The 23140-nt window shown below is 38.6% G+C and overlaps 1 protein-coding gene and 1 pseudogene across 7 annotated transcripts in view; one reads left to right on the plus strand and one right to left on the minus strand.

The window, feature by feature from the left end:
- The window catches only part of KIF1B (kinesin family member 1B), a 132373-nt gene that overhangs the window by 18681 nt on the left and 90552 nt on the right, over positions 1–23140 (plus strand). For all 7 annotated transcript variants that reach the window (XM_070404052.1, XM_070404054.1, XM_070404053.1 and 4 more), the window contains exons 3-5: positions 16442–16518; positions 17295–17474; positions 20356–20421. In XM_070404052.1, the coding sequence (XP_070260153.1) occupies positions 16442–16518; positions 17295–17474; positions 20356–20421 (323 nt within the window). The remainder of the gene's footprint in view (positions 1–16441; positions 16519–17294; positions 17475–20355; positions 20422–23140) is intronic.
- LOC139004582 (U6 spliceosomal RNA) lies at positions 12491–12589 on the minus strand (annotated as a pseudogene).

Genomic DNA, 23140 nt, shown 5'->3' on the forward strand with positions numbered 1-23140 from the left:
AGCAAAACAAAACAAAACAAAACCCACCTAGAAACAACCCAGTATCCATCAGCAAGGGACTAGATAAATAAATCATGTTATATTTTATTTACTTATGAATTTGGTCTCAGTGTAGCTTCTTCCTTACTCCTTAGTTTAGACTTCTGTTCAGCTAGTCTTCAGAGGGTTCTCCACATTGATTGTTCTAGATTTTAGTTGTAATACAACTACAACTGTGGTCCTGGGAGGAGGCAAGCACAGTGTTTACCTACTTTGCCATCTTGACCAGAACTCCATGGTACATATATATTATAGAATATAGCAAAGAAGAGAATTACTGCAACATACACACACACACACACACACACACACACACACCATACATAAACTACAGCCTCACAAGTTGCAAAGGAAGCTCATATATTTTCCTATATAATAAAAGTCTAATATGCAAATCGACCAAACGGTGGAACGACCAGTCGCTATGATGCGCACTGACCACCAGGGGGTAGATGCTCAATGCAATACTGCCCCCAGCCCGCAGACCCCAGGCCAGCCAAGGCGGGGCCAGCAGGGACCCTCCAATCGCCCACCCCAGTCGCCCCACAGGTTGGCCCTGATTGCCAGCCAGGCCTAGGGACTCTACCCATGTATGAATTTCGTGCACTGGGCCTCTAATATTAATATAAATTTCAAGCCCTAACTGGTTTGGCTCAGTGGATAGAGAATCGGCCTGCAGACTGAAGGATCCCAGGTTTGATTCTGGTCAAGGGCATGTACCTTGGTTGCGGGCACATCCCAGTAGGGGGTGTGCAGGAGGCAGCTGATCGATGTTTCTCTCTCATCGATGTTTCTGACTCTCTATCCCTCTCCCTTCCTCTCTATAAAAAATCAATAAAATATATTAAAAATATATAAATTTCAAAACATGCAAAGCTGTGTTCTGTATTCCTTACTCCATATAAACACGTGTATGGGGTAAAACTGTGCAGAAAAGTAAGGTAATAATGACAAAATTCAGCATGTTTCAGAGGGGGGATGGTGGGCCAAGAGATCTGGGAGGGTCATCCAGTGGAACTGCAGGGTGAGAGCCATGTTCAGTAACTGGCTGGGGAGTACCCAGGCTTTTGTTTTGTTATTGTTTAAACTCTACATATATTTTATAAATATATCTGCTACATATCTACTAAATATTTAATTTTAAAAGTAGTATAAAAGCAAAGGAAAAAACACACACAAAGTCTTAATCTTACAAATAGAGATCAGTGTTCCAGTGCCTGTCTATACCAATGACCAGGAATAGGCACAAGTCCATGAAATTTGCCTCCTATTCCCTATTTCTGAAGCCTTTTAGCCAGTTTTCCCCTCCTTTTTACAAAGACAGGAATGCTTACTTTTTATGTTAATGATTAAATGACAGTCAGTTATTGGAATGTAAGAAGGTAAACAATAAGAAGATAAAGAGGCTTATACAGCAAAGGAAGAAGAGGTCAGTAAAATATATTGAGATCAGCTTGAGTACCAGCGGCACTTATCCTGTAGTGTCAGGACTTGGAGCTATAGCTGTGTGTGCGTGAGTGTGCGTGTGTGTGCGTGTTGTGTGTGTGTTGGGGGGTGGGAAGTAGAGTTGCCTGTGAAATGATACTGCATTTACTCAATTGGAGTTGGTTGAAACCAGTTTTGTCCTTGAGAGGGACTTTTGGAATGGGTAAGTAAAGGGAGGGTCTCACACTGTCAGTTTCCTTCTCTCAGTGTCAGGGTTGGGGAAGCCCGTCATCCTTACTGCCCTTCTTTAGCACAGGCCTGTCTACTGGCCACTGCCTTTGCTGCGGGACCTTTTTACATCGGGATCCTTCTTCTGCCCCCGCCTTAAAGCAGGCTGCCTCCCTTCCTTTTCCTCAGATCCAAAACATACTTTGTTTTTTCTTCTCTATCTGACACAATATTATTTAATATTTCATGACTTCTCATGTGGCAACTTACTCAGTGGAAATTCTGGAATGTGTCCCTACGTTTCGTACATTTTTCTTCTACTGGGATAAAGTTTACGGTCGTAAAGAAGGGCATTACTTAGACTGCACCCTCTTCTAGATGAGATGTGAGGTGTATTTCTTTGTTTTCCAGTGTCTTTAAACTTTTATTGCATTTGATTACTTTGGAGTGTGTTAGCAAGGCATTTTGGTATGTGACAAAAATAAAATTGTGTTTGGTCAGTTCCAAACATATCATCTAAACTCTTCTGCTTCTTCCCATCTTGTTTGACTCCCAAAATGCAGATGACTTTCAGCATTTGTCAGTAATGGGTTGGTTGATTGTATGAACAAAACTTAATGGCCTGTTGGTGTTGAAAGTGTGATTTTTTTGCAGATTTTATAATTTTTCACAAGTATCTGCTGTGGGGCTTATATTTATAGCCCTGGATCTGAGAACAACTAAGGATTATGTGTCTTCTGGTTACTACAATGAACAAAAGAGGATCCTTTTGACGTAACTGCCATTTCTTGTTATTGTTTTCTTTATATTCGGAAAATACTGCAGTGGTATTTTGGGGGAAATTATTCTGTAATTATTCTGGGCTATTTTTTTATCCATTTTCCCAGCAAGTTCAAGTAAGTAGCACATTATTTCTTTTTCAGTGGTTCTTTTGTCTGGCTGTGGGGTCCTTCTTACTGCCTTATGCCTTACTTCAGGAAGTTTCTCACCTTGTAAAATATCTCATAAGAAAGACAACCTTGCCCTAACCAGTTTGGCTCAGTGGATAGAGCGTCAGCCTGCGGACTCAAGGGTCCCAGGTTCGATTCTGGTCAAGGGCATGTACCTTGGTTTCGGGCACATCCCCAGTAGGGAGTGTGCAGGAGGCAGCTGATCGATGTTTCTCTCTCATCGATGTTTCTAACTCTATCCCTCTCCCTTCCTATCTGTAAAAAATCAATAAAATATATTTTTTTTAAAAAAAGAAAGACAACCTAATGGAAAAAGGGAATATTTTAAGACTATGTTTTATATCCCTAATCACCTTAAACAGTTGGTGGCTCATAGGTATTCAGTAAATTGACTTTGCTTTACCTTTCTTGCATCATTTGCTATATGTAATTTTTCTTCTCATTATACCTTTTTTTTTTCAAATATCTTTGAAATATATACAAAATAATCATTTGTTTAAATGCTTTCTTTTAGAGCAAAATGAGGCTTGGAGTTTCAGGAATGCCTGGCTTAAGTCCCCCCCCCCCCCCCTTTTTTTGTAGCATATAGTAGCATATCACTATCTTACCCACTTACTGACAACTTTTCTAACTCCTGCTGAGGCATTATCCTCTGGTGTTCTTGCTGATAGCAGTTTTACGTCACCGATTTTCATCCTAGTTTAATACCTTTACTTAGGGAAAAAATACTAAAGGAAGATAATTTGTTAGCTCTCTTAGTGCAGGTTTTTTCTTTCTTACCCCATTTCAGAACAATTTATTGAACATATTTATTCAGTATATCCATAATTAATATAAACCAATCAGCTCTAAAATTTAAAGAACGCATAATGTCCTTTGTTTTCAAAACAAAAGCAGTTGGCAAATTGAACATTCACAAAGCAGAAAGCAAAATCTTACCACTGAGAGAGAATTATCATTAACATTTTGTTGGATATTTCTTTTATCTTTTCCTTGCACTTTCACATATTAAATAAAATATGTTACATATCGGGTCATTTTATATCTATATATGATGGCTGCAAACTGCTATTTAACTATCTGTCTCAGTTTTCTGATTCCACTTGTCTTGGCTTCCTAGCCTCTCTCAGAATAAGGTATACCGTAAAGAGCAGTGTTTGAAAAATTACTTGTTAAATTTTTTATTTTTGGTTAGTTTTGATACCCAAATTGTGACATTCAGTGAGAATATATATATTTTAAAGGCGGAACAATAGAAGCTATCACTAAATTGAAGGAGGCCTTTGATATTGTGTGTTTGCAACTGCTTTTTATTACAGGGTATAATTTACACTTTTTCAATAATCTAAATAAGTTGTTTTCACATCTAGATCCCAAAATAGCAAAGAGAAAAGACTGGATAAAATGTAGGAAGCCTAGTTTTTCTTTGCTGCTTTGCATCTCATTGTTCTAGACTTTTGAGGTTGCCTTAATTAAAATCCAAACTGTACTGTATATGGCCTTTATATGTGCATTTGTTGTTGTTTTTCCATTGGAGAAAGCAGCCATGTCCCATTCATTTTTAATTAATTCATTTTTAATAAATTTTTATTGATTTCAGAGAGGAAGGGAAAGGGAGGGAGGGAGAGAGAGAGAGAGATTGAGAGAGAGATTGAGAGAGAGAAAATCATCAATGATGAAAGAGGATCATTGGTTGGTTGCCTCCTGCATGCCCCACACTCGGGATCAAGCCTGCGACTCGGGCATATGCTCTGACCAGGAATTGAACAGCAACCTCTTGATTTATAGGTTGATGCTCAACCACTGAGCCATGCTGGCCAGGCTAATTTATTTTTTATTGAAATACTAGAGGCCTGGTGCACGAATTCGTGCACAAGTGAGGTCCCTCAGCCTGGCTGGTGATTGGGGGATGGGGGAAGCGACCTGCTGGGGGGAAGGGCCGTGGGAGGTTGGCCCCAGCAGCAAGCTAAGGCACGGCCGATTCCATGAGGAATCAGGCTCCCTCCTCCCTCCTGCCTGGGTCCAGGGTGTGGGTAAACCAGATTCAGGGCTGTCAGGGCCCCAGCAGCAAGCTAACCAACGGCCAATTCCACGAGGAATCAGGCTCCCCCCTCCTTCCTGTCTGGATCCGGGGTGCAGGTGAACCAGATTCGGGGTTATCAGGGCCCCGGCAGCAAGGTCTGGGTCAGTGCACATCATAGCTACCAGCTGGTTGTCTGGTCATTCTGGTTGTTTGGTCGTAATGGTTGCTTAGGCTTTTACATATATGGACAGTTGCTGTAACATTATATTACTTTCAGCTGTATGACATTTGTAGTGCTCAAGAGATGTTTTGGAGTTCATTTTTAAAAGTTCACCCCACCAACATGCCGAAACCGGTTTGGCTCAGTGGATAGAGCGTCGGCCTGCAGACTGAAAGGTCCCAGGTTCAATTCCGGTCAAGGGCATGTACCTGGATTGTGGGCACATCCCCAGTAGGAGATGTGCAGGAGGCAGCTGATCGTTTCTAACTCTGTATCTCTCTCTCTTCCTCTCTGTAAAAAATCAATAAAATATATTTTAAAAAAATAGAATAAAATAAAAGTTCATGCCACCAACATATGCTGATTGCTTTTGTTAGTTGCCCAGTGTGGTGTGAAGCACTGTAATGGGAGCTAGCAATGCCATTAGTGCGATCCTGGAAGGGCCCATTACTTTGGTCATATGGTAAGCGAAGTGTAGGTATTCATAGACTTAATTTTTGGTAGTATATCAAGAACTGTGCTTATTTTATGAAAACATTTCTATTGTTTGTGGATGATTGATGTATAAGTAGAGTTGGTGGAAATATGAAATTAGGTTTTGAGAGCATCTATAGGACATCAGGTTTTTGTTAATTCAGCAAGGATAGGCTGGAAGGCCACAAACCTCTCAGAGAGCTTTTAGTCTTGTCTTAGATAAATAATAAAAGCCGTGTGATGACTGCTAATGAAAGCATTGAGGGAAGACATCTAAATAATTGAGGGATAGGGCCAGGAGAGATAGGAATGTCTGGGAAGCCTTTTTTGTTTTGGCAGAACAGAAAACAATATGGCCAGAATTAGCAGAAGCTGCCTAAGTGAGGAAATGATTTAACTACATTTACTGTTTCCTTATGACATTGTTCTGGTCTTATACCTAAGAGTTCCTTTTGTAACTGAGTAAACTTGAGTGGGCAAAAATGGATGAAGGGAAAAACAAAAGCAGATTTTACTTGTTTGGGTTTTTTTGTACTCTGTTGCCTTTTACTGGGGGAGGGGAGCTTGATTAGTAATTAAAAACAGTAATGAACACTTAAGCCATGTCAGGCACAACTAGGCACTTACAGATTTTAACTCATTTAATCTTCACAATAGTCCTGTGGCAGATACTTACTTTTAAAAAAAAAAGTTTTTATTGCTTTCAGAGAGAGGAAGGGAGAGCTTTGGAAAGAGAGATAGAAACATCATTGATGAGAATCATGGATTGGCTGCCTCCTGCATGCTCCCTACTGGGGATTGAGCCCCCAACCAGGGCTTGTGCCCTGACCAGGAATAGAACTGTGACCTCCTGGTTCAGGGGTGGACACTCTGAGCCCCACTGCCCAGGCCATACCTACTCTTACTTCCCCCATTCATAGGCAGGAGGATAGACACTGGCTAACTTGCCTGGAATTGCACATCTAGGAATTGGGAGAACCAGAAAATGCTGTGTGGCTCCAGAGCCCTCACTCTTAACCTCGGTGCTATACATATTGCCTCTCAAATATTTATATTGTTTTACTATTCTGTGTAAATACTGTGAATGTCTATGTCTAACTTGAATTTAACTGTTAGATTAAAATTTATTATTTTTTCCTTTTTTAAAGTTTTTAAAAAAAAATATGTTTTTATTGATTTCAGAGAGGAAGGGAGAGGGTGAGAGAGAGAGAAACATCAATGATGAGAGAGAATCATTGATCGGCTGCCTCCTGCATGCCTTACACTGGGGATCAAGCCTGCAACCCAGGCATGTATCCTTGACCGAAATTGAACCCGGGACCCTTCAGTCTGTAGGCCGACGCTCTATCCACTGAGCCAAACCAGCTAAGGCAGATTAAAATTTATTTTAATGTCCTTTCTTAATGTAGGGAAATTATGAATAAAAAGGATATTAATATTAGCTCAGACAGCTTTGTTCCATTTATACTGAATGAAAGCTAGCTGAGACCTTCCAAATGATCTCCCTTCAAAATCATTCAAAATTTGCTTAGGCCCTGGTTGGGTAGCTCATTTGGTTAGAGCATCATCGCAATACGCCCAAAAGTTGGGAACCTCTGGCTTGAGGGCCACATGAGGCAAGCGAAATCATTTGGTCTGGCCCTGCCAAGGCATTAGGGATGAGTTAATTAAATGTTTGACCAAATATAGCAGGCTAATTTTTAAATTGATAATTTTGTATGGATCACGAATGATGTTATGAATATCCAAATGGTCCTTGGCAGAAAAAAAGGTACTGCACCCCTGCAATACGCCAAGGTTTCAAGTTCAATTCTTGGTCAGAGCACATACAATAATTAACCAATGAATGCCTAAGTCAGTGGAACAACAAATTGATGTCTCTCTCTCTCTCTCTCAAATCAATAAATTAAAATTAACAAACATTTGCTAAGGAAGAGTAGAATGATTGTTAACTGAGAGTTTGTTTAATATTAAGCTAGCATATTTATTTTATACCTAGTTAATAAAATTGTGACACTAATAGAGCTGGTAGTTTTTCTTCCTATTGTATGTTTATTTTTAATATGAAGGGATTGAGTATATCATGAACATAGAGTACATTTATCCTGTTTATAAGATTTGGAGTCTAAGTTTGTCATTTTAAATAATTAAGAAACGTTATAATTATAAGTCTTTTGTGCAAATCCTCCTTATAGCAATGTGCTTTACCACTTTAATATGTTTCTGGAAATACATTATTCTGAGTAGGGAGGGGGCTGCTTATGGGTTTTGGTTTTATGGTTTTGGTATATAAATGGTGTATAAAATACTTTTATTGTGTGCCATTTTTCTTAATTTGGGCTATGGGAAGCTTTTGGAAGAGGAAGTTTGCTGAAGATGTCACTGGGATTTTTAACAAACCCCACACATGCTGTGATAGAAGAGTTAATATAAAGTTACAGTGTTACCACACTGATATGTTAATTGTAGTTGCAGGCAAATTCTTTAGTAGTTTGCCAACAACAGTATAATTGCTACATAGAGACTTTGAGATTTAGATAAACAAAATTATTCTGGAGAATAAACGGCTTTTAAGTACAAATTTTGTTTTGACTGCCTTGTTTTTTAATGGTTAGTAATTAAAACATTATTTCTGCATCTGTGTGCTGAAGTAACAAAGTAGGAAAGAAGGCAAGGAAAAAAGGGTAAAATTAAGGGACCTAATGAATTGTGTAAGGCTAATTTTGACTTGAAGGGACTCCACAAAAGAGAAGATGGTCCTGTGGTTCATCAATAAATGAAAACCTATGGAACATTTATGGTAGTCCTTTTATTTTTAAAAAAATATATTTTATTGATTTTTTTACAGAGAAGAAGGGTGAGGGATAGAGAGTTAGAAACATCGATTGGAGAGAGAGATCAGCTGCCTCCTGCACGCCCCCCAGTGGGGATGTGCCCGCAACCAAGATACATGCCCTTGACCGGAATCGAACCTGGGACCCTTCAGTCCACAGGCCAACGCTCCATCCACTGAGCCAACCCGGTTTGGCTATGGTAGTCCTTTTAAAGACATTTCCATTTATCTTGGATAAGGGTCTGCAAGTAAGCCTTTACATGGAAGATGCTGTCCTGGTCTTCACTCTTCAGCTCTCCTAAGGAAATGACAGCCACGGCAGGAGGAATAAAACATTTGAAGATGAAAAGGGAAAGCTGTGCAAGATGTAGGGAGAGGATAAATGTGGGATCATCTTCCCTTTGGACTGGGGGAAAGATACAATAAGATCTTCAGTTTTGAGGCTGCCTTTCTGATATATGAAGGGAAACTTAAGAAAACAGCCTTGAAACTAGACAAGGTCTGAACAGTGTTAGGGAGCCAAGGCCCAGAGGTGAGGGTGAGCAGAGGAGTTACTGGGGAAGTCAGGATGTAGCCTGAACAAAGACTCCTTCCCCTAGGGAATCCAAAGGATGGTTATGGTAATAAGCATTGTAATAGTAGCAGCTAATATAGCTTGACTTCATCCTTGAAACATTTCCGCCTCTTGGCTCTCAGTACCCATGCTCTCCTGATTGCCTTCCTTACTCACAGGCCATTCTCCATTCTTCTTCGCCTTCTTATGTGAACCAGGACTGTGTCTCTTCTCTTTGAGCTCTTCTCTGTCTCTAGAGAAGACAGACTCCCTAAGTGATTTTACCCAGGCTCAAGGCTTCAAATGTCACTGAGGTGGTGGTAACTACCAAATCCATTTCTCTAGCCGGATCTCTATAGAACTACAGGCTTGTCTGCCCCACTGCTAACTTAACTCTACTTGAAAGCCTAAGAAGTATTTCAGCAGAAATACTTATCTTTCCTCCCTACCCACCTAAAGTGGTTCTTCCTTCATTCTTACTCATTCTTTTAGTTTGGGGTCCCTTTTGCCTCCTCTCTCTTTCTTACAGGCCACCTGTAATTCATCAGTAAGTCCTGTCATCTCTGCCTTCACAAGCTATCTTGGATCCAGTTACTTTTTACAGTTTTCACTCTTATCTAAGTCAATACTGCAGTAGCCTCCTGTTTCTCGCTTCCTGCTCTTGTTTCTATGCAGTAGCCAGTCATAGTTTGGAAAAGTAAATTAGATTATGTCACCCCCTCTGCTTAAAATCCTTCCTTGGCTTCTGTCACTTTTAGAATTAAAAAAAAACAAAAACACAACCCTCACATTGGCCACAAGGAATTTGGCCTCTGGCTAGCTGTATGATTTCACACCTTATCAATGTTTACCCCTCTGATTACACTGGTGGTCATACCTGTTCCTCAAATGTATTCAGATCCCTGCTTAAATATCACCTTCTCAGAGGTGGCAGCCTGCCCACTCTTATTTGAAATAACCACCCCTGCTCTCACCTTGTATCTCCTAACTCTGTATTTTGTGTGATTATAGGTCTGTCTCCTCCATTGGCTATACACTCCAGAAGGATGGAAATAACTTTTTTGCTTGCCATTATATCCCCAGCACAGTGCCTGGTGCATAGTTTATACTTAATAAATGTGCCCAGTGAATGTGTCCAATGAATGAAAGTGCTGTTTAACTTTTCCTTTCTTAAAATAGGATCCTGAGATTTTTTACAACCGCCATTTCTTTAGAAAGATTATTAGCATGGAAGCCAATTCAGACTTGGGGTACTTGGAGATTTGAGCACACTGAGTAAAAGCACAGACAGCAAAGACACAGGGATTATTGGAAGACAAGGCAGAAGATCAGGAAAATGGACTTGTCTAGTTGGATGCCATTGTAATGTAGTATTTTTGTTTGTTTGTTCTAATATTTATTAAATTGATTGGGGTGACATTGGTCAATGTGAACATATAGATTCAGGTGTGGGATTCTGTGTTAGAATATTTGTATATTGCACCGTGTGCCCACCACCCAGGGGGTGGGAAGAGTAGGGGATTCTAATACATGGTGACAGGAGAAGATTTGACTTTGAGTGGGTGCATGATTTTTTTAAAGTTCTAATAGCTTTCTTTTTCCTATGGGTAAAACACCATAAACCCTAACTGCCATTAACCCTCCAGTCCAGCACGTCTCCTCTGAAGCACTGGACTGAGTAATGCAGTGTTAACATCATTTCCCAGCGCTCCTGCAGTCTCCCTTCTCAGGCCTGCATGAAGTTAGGGAGTGGGCTATTACCTGGGAGAATAGCATTCCTGGTAGAGCAGTAAAAATAGAGTCTCTGGCCAAAACCGGTTTGGCTCAGTGGATAGAGCGTCGGCCTGCGGACTGAAGGGTCCCAGGTTCGATTCCGGTCAAGGGCATGTACCTGGGTTGCGGGCACATCCCCAGTAGGAGATGTGCAGGAGGCAGCTGATCGATGTTTCTCTCTCATCGATGTTTCTAACTCTCTATCTCTCTCCCTTCCTCTCTGTAAAAAATCAATAAAATATATTAAAAAAAAAAAAAAAAAAAAATAGAGTCTCTGAGCAATAATTACACTGTGTCTTTAATAAGAAGGCCAGTGGACCTGGAGTGAGGGGTGAATCTTTGGAGAGAAGGTCAGAGAGGGAGTGGGCGATGGAGCCATTATAAAGCCTCCTGGGGTTTTACTACATATATAAAACCATTCGATGGGAAGCCATTGAGAGGTTTTCACTAGAACCTTGACAAGGAGGTCTGAGAAAGCTCACTGCCTGCAATGTGGCGATTAGACTCCTCCAGGACTCGGGGTGGAGGCGGGGAACCCAGTCAGGAGGTATTGCATTATCCAGGTGAGAGAGATGGTGGCTTGGCCCAGGGTGATATGATGGTAATGGTAAGAAGCCATGGGATTCTGGATACATTTGAAATTGGAGCTGACAGGATAGATCAGAGGTGGAAGGTGAGAGAAAAAAGTCAAAAACGACTCCAAGATCATCTGTGAAAAGTTGCTTGTGGAGGTGAATCCAGGTCTGGAATGCAGTATAAGAGAAATCTTGATTGGAGAAGAAGCCTCAGGTGCAGAGGAGTTTAAAAGGGACCTTGAAAAGTGGTATGAAAAGGTGATCTTATAGGAAATAAAGCAATCTGAGGTATATAGCACTTAAAATAAGAGTTATGTTCTGACTCAGTACTCAAAAAGTCTATTTCTTGCAGGAAAAGTGGTCATTTTGATGCTGGGTGGCACCTGGGGAGGTTAAGGGAGACCTCAACCCGATCCAGGTTCTTGTCACAGAACAGGAAAGGATTCAAGAGTGTGACAGAGGATTTAGCAAAGTACAGTAAATTTTTTAAAGCGATAGTACGCATTTGAGAAGTGAGAGTGGGCAACCTTGGAGAATGACACCCCATTCAATGGGGGTCTGGGTGGAAGGTTTTTATTAAACGTGATGACTACTGAGGGCAAAGGTACTGACAGCACAGTAATCACTGCTTGATAGTTTCATGAACCATCACGTGCAGGAAACCAGCTTCACAAAAGAAGCCTACAAGAAGTGTGTCAAAGATGACATGAAATCAATTAAAGGGAAACTTGAAGAACAGAGACCAGAAAGAGTAAAACCTTTTATGATGGGCTTCAGAATAAATCAAGCACATCCTTGCTAATTTCAAAACTTACCAGTTCTTTATTGGTGAAAACAGATGGCATGGTTGCTCTGCAGGACTTCCGTGAGGATGGTGTGACTCAAATATGATTTTCTTTAAGGATGGCTTAAAAATGGAAAAATGTTAACAAATTTGGCAATTTGGATCTATCACCTATCATCATAACTGGCTGCTGTTTTTCTTTTCTTTTTTATTTTTATTTTTTATTGTCTACAGTTTTACATATGTCTCCTTTTTCCCCAATTGACATCCCCCCCCAGTCATTCCCACCCCAGGCAAGCCCCCACCAATCCAGTGTCTGTGTCCATTGGTTATGCTAATATGCATGCATACAAGTCCTTTGGTTGCTATGTACCCCTCCCCCCACCATTTGTCTCTGGATCTATTTTTGTTTATCAAATTATGTTGATCATTATATCCCACATATGAGTGTGATCATGTGATATATATCTTTCTCCGACTGGCTTTTTTCACTTAGCATAATGCTCTCCAGTTCCATCCATGCTGTTGCAAATGGTAAAAGTTCCTTCTTTTTTATAGCGGCATAGTATTCCATTGTGTAGATGTACCACAGTTTTATTTCTTTTCTTTTTTTAAAAATATGAAACGCTTCATGAATTGCATGTCATCTGTGTGCAGGGGACATGCTAGTCTTCTCTGTATCATTCCAATCTTAGTTATGAAGTGAGCACCTGGCTGCTGCTTTCCATCTACACATGAGGACTAGGACAATGGGACTGATGTTATCTTGAGCTCTTTATTTATTTTGCCCTTAATATATTTAGAGTAGAGGCATTGTTTTTAAGAATAACATGTCATGTAGGTCGTCTAAAAATAAAATGCATTTGAACTCATTTGAAAAATAAAAACCAAGGTAGAATACCTATTATTGAAAATTAACATTTGTGTAGTGCTTTACATACTTAATCCTGTGAATTATCTCAGTTTTTAAGAGGACACAAAAGTGAAACAATACCCAAGATCACACCAAAAAAATCTAAATATATTTTTATTGTTTTTCATATGCATAGAATATTAAAAGATATCGATATATAGGCACTGATGCTGGTCCTTTGAGTTCAAAACCTATAACCTTTCTAATTAAATCTACTGTCTCCCCTCTCCTCTCTCTCTTTTTTTGTGTGTCTAAAGTTTTACATATGACTACTTTTTCCCCGATTGACACCCCCCCAGCCATTCCCACCCCCAAGGGCAAGCCCCCACCGCCCCAGTGTCTGTGTCCATTGGTTATGCTAATATGCATGCGTACAAGTCCTTTGGTTGATCTCTACCCCCCTCCCCCCACCTTCTCTGCCATTTCCCCCGCTCCTCTTTTTATTAATTGTTGGAAATATCCTATTTCTTAGTTGGGTTAAAGGAAGTGGGTTAGATCTCAACTGTTACTAATTCAGAAAGAAAAGTCCATTGGGCCCTGCTGGTGTTGCTCAGTGGTTGAGTCCCCAGGTTTCAGGCTCGATCCCCAGTAGGGGGTGTGCAGAGGCACCTGATCAATTATTCTCTCTCATCATAGATATTTCTCTCTATATATCCCTTTCCTTCCTCTCTCTCTCTAAAATCAATAAAAACATATTTTAAAAAAGAAAAATTCTTTGGCACATTTGAAAACATTGATTCATTGTGGAAGTAATAGTGGACTATGATGAGTTCAAGTGCTGTCATTAATATTTTTATAAGATTTTTTTCATTTGCAGAGTTTTGGGGTTTCTTAATCTTGTATTAGGAAATATTAAAGACAATACAATGTGTATATAAATATAAAGAATACTATAAAACAACCCTATAACTACTACCCAACCTAACATAGAAATTAGCCATGCCTTCAAAGGCTTTCTGCTTACACTTTCCCCTTAAAACAGGTAACAACAATATTGAATTTCGCATTGTTCTGAGGTGTCTTAAAGAATATTTTTTCGGAATTTAAAAAAATGTAATATTTTGGGTAAATTTAATCTTGTTTTTTTTAAAAATATATTTTTATTGATCAGAGAGGAAGGTAGAAGGGAGAGAGAGAGAGAGAGAAATATCAATGATGAGAGAGAATCATTGATTGGCTGCCTCCTGCACACCCCACACTGGGGATCAAGCTTGCAACCTGTACATGTGCCCCGATCGGGAATCGAACCGTGCGCACGCCTCCTGGTTCATAGGTTGATGCTCAACCACTGAGCCATGCCAGCCAGGCTGACATAACTATTATGTAAATAACTTTAAAACTATACTTTGGTTTACTTATGTTTTTCAGAAGGGTTTTGTTTAAAAAGCAGCTTGGTGCCAAAGCTGGAAGCTAGGAACATTAGTTTCAGAAGTTTCAATGAATTAGGAGGAGTGAATATCGAGGAAAAGGATTTTGTGTGTACAAGGAAATTACTGGTGTAGTTTTTCTTTTTATTTACTAAGGAAAAGAAAACAAAGGGGTAGGATCTGAAAACTAGATCTTTAAGTTGTTCTTGGCAGAATTGGTACCAATTAAAAGACTTAATGAGCCCTAGCTGGTTTGGCTTAGTGGATAGAGCATTGGCCTGTGGACCAAAGGGTCCCAGGTTTGATTCCGGTCAAGGGCATGTACCTTGGTTTCAGGCTCTTCCCCGGCCTGGGCCCTGGTTGGGCGCATGCAGAAAGCAACCAATCAATGTGTTTCTCTCACATCCATGTTTCTTTCTGTCTTCCACTCTCCCTTAAAAAATCAATGGAATAAATATCCTCCGGTGAGGATTAACAAAAACAAACAAAAGACTTAATGAAACATGCTTAAAAGATTTACAATAGCAGATTTTCTAAAGGTTAGAAGTGTTTGTTTTAACCATGTTTTTTAATGGTGAAGACTACAGAGGTCATATCCCATGTCTTATCTCGTCATTGTCCTTATTGCTGAGCCACTGAAATCTGGAATGTGGTTCATGCAGCATGACACTAACTTCCTTTTTGCTTGGTAGAGTTTGTATGTGGTCTTTCATGTTTTAGGAACTATGATCATTAAGTTCCTAGTTTTAAATGGGTAAGAAGAGTATTAATGCCTGTGGTATACTTTTAGGGGTAGTCATAATACATGTGCATACACATACATATATGTGTGCATATTCACTAAAGATGCCTTACTGGCAATGGCTGCAAGTAGGGAATAAGCATTTAAATGATGAGTATTTTGGCTCAGAGTGGGCTCTGGAGACAAACTCTCTAAGTTCGTATCCTGGATTGGCACTAGCTAGTTCTGCAGCCTTGGGTAAGTTATTTAAACCTCTTTGTGATGGTTTATCTATTAAATGGGGATGATAAAGGGTCTGCCTTATTGAGTGGTTGGAGGATTAAATAGGTTAGTGCATAGAAAGCACTTACAGCTGCGGGGGAGTGCTCCATGAATGTTGGCTGTTACTTAAATATTATATGTAATGCCTTTTGTTTAGAAACTTCTTTGTTTAGGTTACCATTTGTGTGTGGGGAGATGTTCTTTCTAGAATCATGTCTCCCTGTCACATGATTGTGTGCAGTGTGAGCCTTAGTAATACTCTCAGCATTTGAGGTTGGAACGTATGTGGCCCTACCCAGTGGAATCCAGCAAGAGCAAGAGAGAGAACTAAGCACCGTAGCAACTGTTGCTATTTGTGTCCCGAACAGCAGCTGCTCTGGACAGATTTATTTTTTAATCCTGATCTCACTGATACCCTGGGATGTGGCCCTGCCTTAGAGAAGTAGGTTGGTGTAGATGTCTGGTCTTTGAGGAGGTTTCATGATTCATGTTACAAGGATTCTATTCCATGTGAAATCTGAGGAGCCAGCGCTTTATGTGTATGAGAAAGGGAGAGAGGCTAAGCCTCAGCAGTCAGTCCCTGAAGTGAACTGTGACAGGATTAATCACATGAGAAATCACTGTTAATATGGGCAGTGAGACTTCATGCTTTTCAAAAAGTAATTTTGCTGTAAAAACATTCTACAGAAGACTTAGTGGTCTGTGATTCCACTATACACACTCATATACACAAATGTACACACATACATATATGAACACTTACGTATTAGTTTGTCACCTGTGGATTTCAGAAATAAGATTATCTTTCCAATGAATGCTTTATTACCAAAAGCTTTTCTGAAGTAGATAGAGCTTTAAAAAGAGTTTGTTTCAAATAGTGGCTAGATTGATTCAGTAATTTTCTAATTTTTATTTCTGATGTGTTGAAATATTTGAAGCCTTACGAAGCACCTTGAAGTAGTAATATGGCCCATTTCCAGATTTTGGTTGCTTTCTTACCTCGGGTTCACTCATAAAGTATTTAATGAGCACCTACTGTCTACCAGGTTCTGCTCTGAATCCTGGTGACACTTAGTGAATGTTACTGGTCTGATTATTTTCAAATTATATATGTAGATCATCTATTAAAAATGTGATTATTTTTGTTTTTGAGTACCCTATTTAGATTCAGCAGTATCAATTTCCTGATTTGGATGTTTTGAATTTACCATATAACGTCATGTTGAACTAAAGAACATGTAACTGAGTGACTTAAAAAATCAAAACATTTTCATCCTCTAGGTATTGTTAACCCAAAGAACCCAAAGGAAGCTCCAAAGTCCTTCAGCTTTGACTACTCCTACTGGTCTCACACCTCGGTGAGTACACTCATGGTGCTGCAGGGGAGCAGGGTTTGAAGGGTTTTTTAATGTGTTTCAAAAGAGCCTTCAGGTCCAACAAGGAAAACAGGGGTTACCAACATCTAGGAAAATGGAGAGTGAGGCCCTTCGCAGTATCCTTACTCAGTATAGAATCCTTGGTCTTGCTGGCTTCTAGGGCTTTTTCCTAAACTAGGGTTTGCTTCTGCATCTCCTTGTTAGGCATTCTTTAATTCTTTATTTTTCCTATTTTGTGTTGGAAAAGGAAATGTTTTAAACCAGTGGTCGCCAACCTTTCGGACCTCATTGATAAAGCTTAAGTGGCAAGGGAAGGATCTAGGCAAGGGGCTGAAAACATTCTTCACTGGAAGCTGTGTTGAGATACAACCATACTACTGGTAGCAAGTTCAAAAAGCATTTTTATATGTGGACTTGACCTTTGATCTCTTAGTCCTATTTCCTCTTAAGAAAATTTTCTTGGAGCTCCCTATGAATGGAAGAGTGATATTTGTAAAGTTATGGAAAATGAAATGTAATCATGTTAGATAATTTCATGTAGATATTTTTATGTATGGCTGACCTGGATACTGGATAACTCCAATAGTGCAGGCGTGCGTATAAAATGAGAAAAATAACATGTAGGGGAAACTTTAAAAATATATGTTTTAGGTGATTCATCTGATTCAAAGCACTTGTATTTATTAGAGCAGTAATCAAATAAGCATAGGAAAGAATATTAATAAAATGTCATTTATTTCTCCTTTTAATCTTTACAGCCCGAAGATCCCTGTTTTGCATCTCAAAACCGTGTGTACAATGACATTGGAAAGGAAATGCTCTTACATGCATTTGAGGGATATAATGTCTGTATTTTTGCCTATGGGCAGACTGGTGCTGGGAAGTCTTACACAATGATGGGTAAACAAGAAGAAAGCCAGGCTGGCATCATTCCACAGGTAAAAAACAAAAAAAACAACGAAAAACCTCTGTTCCTCATTACTCTTAGTCTTTAATGGCTTTAACAATTATTTTTATTTAGCAAATGTTTATTCAGGGACTATCGTACTAGGCATGAAGATAAATCACCTCTCCCTTTCCCCCAGAGGAGCTAACAGTCTAGTGGAAGAGACTGACATGTATACATGTCTACTTTAAAGTTGGGAAAGTTGATTTTTTTGTAAAAGTTTTGCTATGTATCCAATGTTATGTTATTTTATCTTTTGAACAGTGTTACCAGCTTCTTCAAAAAGAGATAGTATGTAACAAGCTCTGTTCTGAATCCTGGAGACACTTAATGAATGTTGTTGCTCTGACTTTTTTTAAAAGCTCCTGTATATAAGTAGATCACCCCTTAAGAATCTGATTGGTTTTGATCACCTTGTTTAGAGATACTTTCCTTTTATTGTATTAGTTTAATACTATTATTTTAAGCTTGAACAGTGAAATTTCTTTTTTTTAAGAGCAGTTAGTCTTTTGATTTTGTATTATTTGGAAATGGAGAGGAGTTGTGACATCAGTATTTAGAAGAAACTTCTTTTTAAATAACAGGAATATGGCTTTTATTAATGATATTTGGAATTAATTTTGAAGAGGTTTTTTGTTTGTTTGTTTGTTTGTTTGTTTTACTATAGGCCTAGTGTGACCATCTCTATATTTTGAGAATAATACATAGAAGCAGTCGCTACTTTTTCTAATAGATTAGTGGTCTGTAATTTTGAATTCAGCTATGTAATTAAAATGTTTAATTAGTAACAAAGATAAAAATTTTAGAAAAAATGGGACATACTAATATACATATCTTTTTTCTGCAAAAAAATCTCTATTAAGACATACAGGGTGGGGCAAAAGTAGGTTTACAGTAGTTTGTGTGGAAAATAATACAGTAATTAATAAATAGTAATACAAGAAAAAACTTTCGCATACCCACGACTGTAAACCTACTTTTGCCCCATCCTGTATATTTGGGAATTGTCCTTCTCTGTATATAGTAATAGCAACAGTTAAATGCGAATTAGAGAAAAACATTCTGAAGCACTCCCTATGTGCCAAGCACAGGTCAAGTGCTTGACAAATACTAGCTCATCTAATTCTCCTCATATGACCCTAAGAGGTAGGTGCTATTGTTACCTCATTTTACGGATGGGGAAACTGAGGCATGTGGTCATATCACTTGTTCAGAATCCAAATGCAGGAAAGGTAGTTCTGGAGTCTCTGCTTTTACTGCTATGTAATACTTTTTGGGCAATAAAATAATTATAGATTACAATTATGTCAAGTTATACTAAATAGTCATATTTATTTTATCCTATTACCACACTTAGTTTCTCCTTTTTCCATTAATTTATTTGTTACTAAAATTCTTGTATAATTACATATCTTTCCTGGTAGAATTGTGGAATATTTTATTTTTTTAAATATATTTTATTGATTTTTAGAGAGGGGGAGAGAAGAAACATCAACGATGAGAGAGAATCACTAATTGGCTGCCTCCTGCACGCCCTCTACTGGGGATCAAGCCCACACCCAGGCATGTGCCCCTGGCCGGAATCAAACCCGGGACCCTTCAGTCTGCAGGCCTACGCTCCATCCATTGAGCCAAACCAGCCAGGGCTGGAATATTTTATTTTAATAAAAATCCAAAAGTATGGATTTTTTTAAAAGGTGATTATTTAGAAACTGCCTATTTTTGTTGTTGTTGTTAATCCTCCTCACGTGAGGATAATTTTTCCATTGTTTTTTCAGAGAGAGAGTGGGAGAGAGGGAGGGAGGGAGGGAGAGAGGGAGGGAGGGAGAGAGGGAGGAAGGAAGGAGGGAAGGAGGGAAGGAAACATACATCAATGTAAGAGAGACACGTTGATTGGTTGTCTCCCTCACAGACCCTGTGTGTCCTAGACTGGGAATCAAACCCTTGACCCTGTGGTGTTCAGGCCAACGCTCTAACCAACTAGCCACACCAGCCAGGGCTAGAAACTGCCTTTTATAATAAAATTTAAATTCTACTTAGACTTCTAGAAAATCACAAATGAATAGTTTGTTTTCCAAATGTATATTGATTTCCTTAATACTAAATATATAGCAGACGAAAATTCAGTAGACTTTAGTTAATTCTTTTAAAAACTTTTCACATTTTAAATAAATTCAAGGGGTAGGGAGAATGAAATTTTATAATTTTTCTGATCTATAAAAATTAATGTTTTCTGTTAGAAATGTCACTGTGTAGTAGAGTAGCCTCTCATAACAGGTTTGGAGTCTTAAGACAGAGGCAAAGGGGAAAGTTTTATGGTCAAAATGATTCTTGAAATTGCCTTCATTTATCCCTTCCCATATATATAGAGAGAGTATTCTCTCTCTCTATGTGTGTGTGTATATATGTATACATTTATAATGTATGTAGTAACTGATGACTTATAATAATAAAATTTATATATCACAGTAAGTAATGTGTGTGCAAAATATAGTTGAATAGTAGTTTTACTGCTACAATAATTCTGACAGAATTACAGTTACTGTATTATAGTATGAAGAGTTGAATTTACATAAATTAAATGTGCCAATGACATAATACTATAAGAGACATAATTTCCTCCTCTTCCTCTAAATGTGGCTTTCTTTCTAAGGCAAACATTGTTGAGATGCTGTTGTTGAAGGATTATATAGATAGGAAAAATGTATTTAAAACTGTCTTTTCTTTCATTCAGAGAATTCACCTTTGTTGTCGATGCCATTAATTTTGTGAAAAAAAGAGAAAGGGATATTACTAATTTGTGTAACAGTCCTGGTTAACTTAGTGCTTCTTTGATTTATGCTCTTCATGTCTCTCTCATTCTGTTTCTGTAGTTATGTGAAGAACTATTTGAGAAAATCAATGACAACTGTAATGAAGAAATGTCCTACTCTGTGGAGGTGAGTACAGCCGTGGGTTAAAACCAGAGGCCTCCATTCTCCATTGCCTCAACTGTTGCTTTTAAATGGCTCCAAGTTATGACTGTACTATAGATCACTTAGCCACTCCCCCAGTTTTGTACTTTTAGGCTATTTCTAAGTTTTTGTTATAATGAATAATGCTCTAATTAAATCCTTATTTATAAGACAGGCTTTGATTTCATTGATTTCCTTTGTATATATGTTGATTGTCAAAAAATGCATTTGGATTTCAGAAAGAAGCCCCATCAGGGAGTGTAAGCATCCAGTCTGCCTTTGCAAACATTTAGTTTTTTCATTTTTGAACTTTGCCAATTTGATAAGGGAAAATTCCTCACACTTATTTAAATTTGAATTTCTTTGATTATTAGTGTGGTTAAACATCTTGTAAATGATGCCTATGTCGGTTTACATGTTGGGATTGCAATGTTTTTCTTATTTGTGTGAACTCTTTCTCTTTAATATTATTAATAATGATTTTTGACAAGCATATATATAATCAAATCTCTTCCTCCCCCCCTTTATAGTTGCTTATAATCTTGGAAAAGTTAGTCTCCATCCATTGTATACCCTACAGTGGATTTTCTTTTAAGAAGAGGTTTATAGAATTACTATATATATATATATATATATATATATATATATATATATTAGTTTATTTGATAAACATTGCACTTTTTTTTGTATGTGCTTTAAGAAGCTATTATTTTATACCCTCCCCATGTTTTGGTAGTTAATTTTATAGTCATTAATATTATTAAAATGTTCTGACCCTACTACATGTATGGGCAACTAATTTTCTCTGAAGGAGCCAAAAACATAACAATGGAGAAAGGAAAGTCTCTTCAATAAATGGTGTTGGGAAAACTGGAAAGCCATATGCAAAAGGATGAAACTAGACTGCTATTTGACACCATAACATAGTGTTCTGTTAACATGAGCCTGTTCTGAGAAATTAAGCTGCTTTTAAAGCAAACTCTAGTTTTTTGTATTTACAAAAATGTCTATGTTTGATTATCTATCGGACTTACACAATGTCTACTTGATCTACTTAGATGCTTTGGGTTTTTTTCCTTTACCTATAAAGTGTTGCATAAATTGATAAGTTTTAAAGGATTCTGCCTGTGGCCATTATACATCAAAAGGGGAATGTGCTACTCTAAAAATATTTTTTGTTAAATTGAATTCTCTTGTCTCATCCTGTAGCTATTCTGTTTTGAATCACATGACAGAATTTTTTGAGCTTGTGGGTAATAAAAAAGAAGCCCTTTTCTTTCTTATTAGTCTGCATTCATAGGCTTATTTGGACTGCAGCGTAGATCCCCAATTGATACTGTGGTTCCTTAAATTTATGGAACCTCTGCCTTATTTCTTGCCTTTCTCTTACTTACTCTGCTGCAGCTACACTGGATTTTTTTTGCTGTTTCTAGAATACACCAGGAATGTTCCTAACTACAAAGTCTTTACTGTTCCTGAAATTTTATTTTCCTGGATATCTTTTGACTAAGTTTTCCACCTCCTCCAGGTCTTCTGTTCAAACTTACCATTTCTTTGAGGCTTACTTTAATCATCCTATATAATAAAAGGCTAATATGCAAATCGACCGAATGGCAGAAAGAAAAGTTGCTATGACACACACTGACTACTAGGGGGCAGATACTCAATGCAGGAGCTGCCCCCTGATGGTCAGTGTGCTCCCACACGGGCGCACCGCTCAGCCAGATGCCCTGAGCTGGGCTCACAGCTGGCGAACACAGTGGCGGTGGCGGGAGCCTTTCCCGCCTCCACAGCAGTGCTAAGGATGTCTGACTGCCCGCTTAGGCCCACTACCCAGGCGGAGCAGACCTAAGCGGACAGTCAGACATCCCCCAAGGGCTCCCAGACTGTGAGAGGGTACAGGCTGGGCTGAGGGCCCCCCCCCCGAGTGCACGAATTTTGTGCACTGGGCCTCTAGTCTTTTATAATACTGCAACTTGCCTTCAACCCAGCACTCCTGGTCTCCCTTCCCCTGTCTCCCCCCCCCCCTCCCCCAGTACCTGTCATATTCTAACCTATTTTATAATTTTACTTATTTTTTATGTTTGTTGTTTATTTTCAGTCTCCCTTCCTAGCATCATAAGCTCACTAGGGAGGGGATCTTTGTCTGCTTTATTAACTGATGTATGTCAAGTACCTAAAAAGACCTGAAAATGCCTGGTGCTTAATGAATTGAATTTGCCAAGTGGGGTCTGTAATGTTGGTTCATTTAGAAGTAAAATAAATAATGGTGGCTTAGATGTACTTGCACATTAGAGAATACGTAATGGGACACATTAGCCTTTACCAGGTTATTTTGGGAGCTCTTAGCCTTATACATGTATGAACAGGGACAAGTTTTCTAAGAACATTGATAACTTCCTGGGATTCAGGATTGTATGTACAGGTTTAAGTACATGAGAATGATTGAAGTACCATCTCACTTTCTTGGATAACATCTTTTAGAAAGATTATCTGTTGTCCTGCTGTTTTACTCTTGTAATAAATCAATTACTTTATCTTTCAACGTCTTCAGTTTTTTTAAAGCTGATTTTGAAATACAGTATAAAAATACAGTCAGATCTGAGAATGAAAAAAAGAAAAAGCCAATAGAAAGATATAAGGTTCCATTTGAGATACTCTGAAAATGTGTCTGTAGAAATTTGAAGCTGAAAAATGCAGAAGT

This window comes from Myotis yumanensis, unplaced genomic scaffold, assembly GCF_028538775.1.
Source record: "Myotis yumanensis isolate MYYU_CA2020_CCGP unplaced genomic scaffold, mMyoYum1.0.hap1 SCAF_2, whole genome shotgun sequence".
NCBI classification, from domain to species: domain Eukaryota; kingdom Metazoa; phylum Chordata; class Mammalia; order Chiroptera; family Vespertilionidae; genus Myotis; species Myotis yumanensis.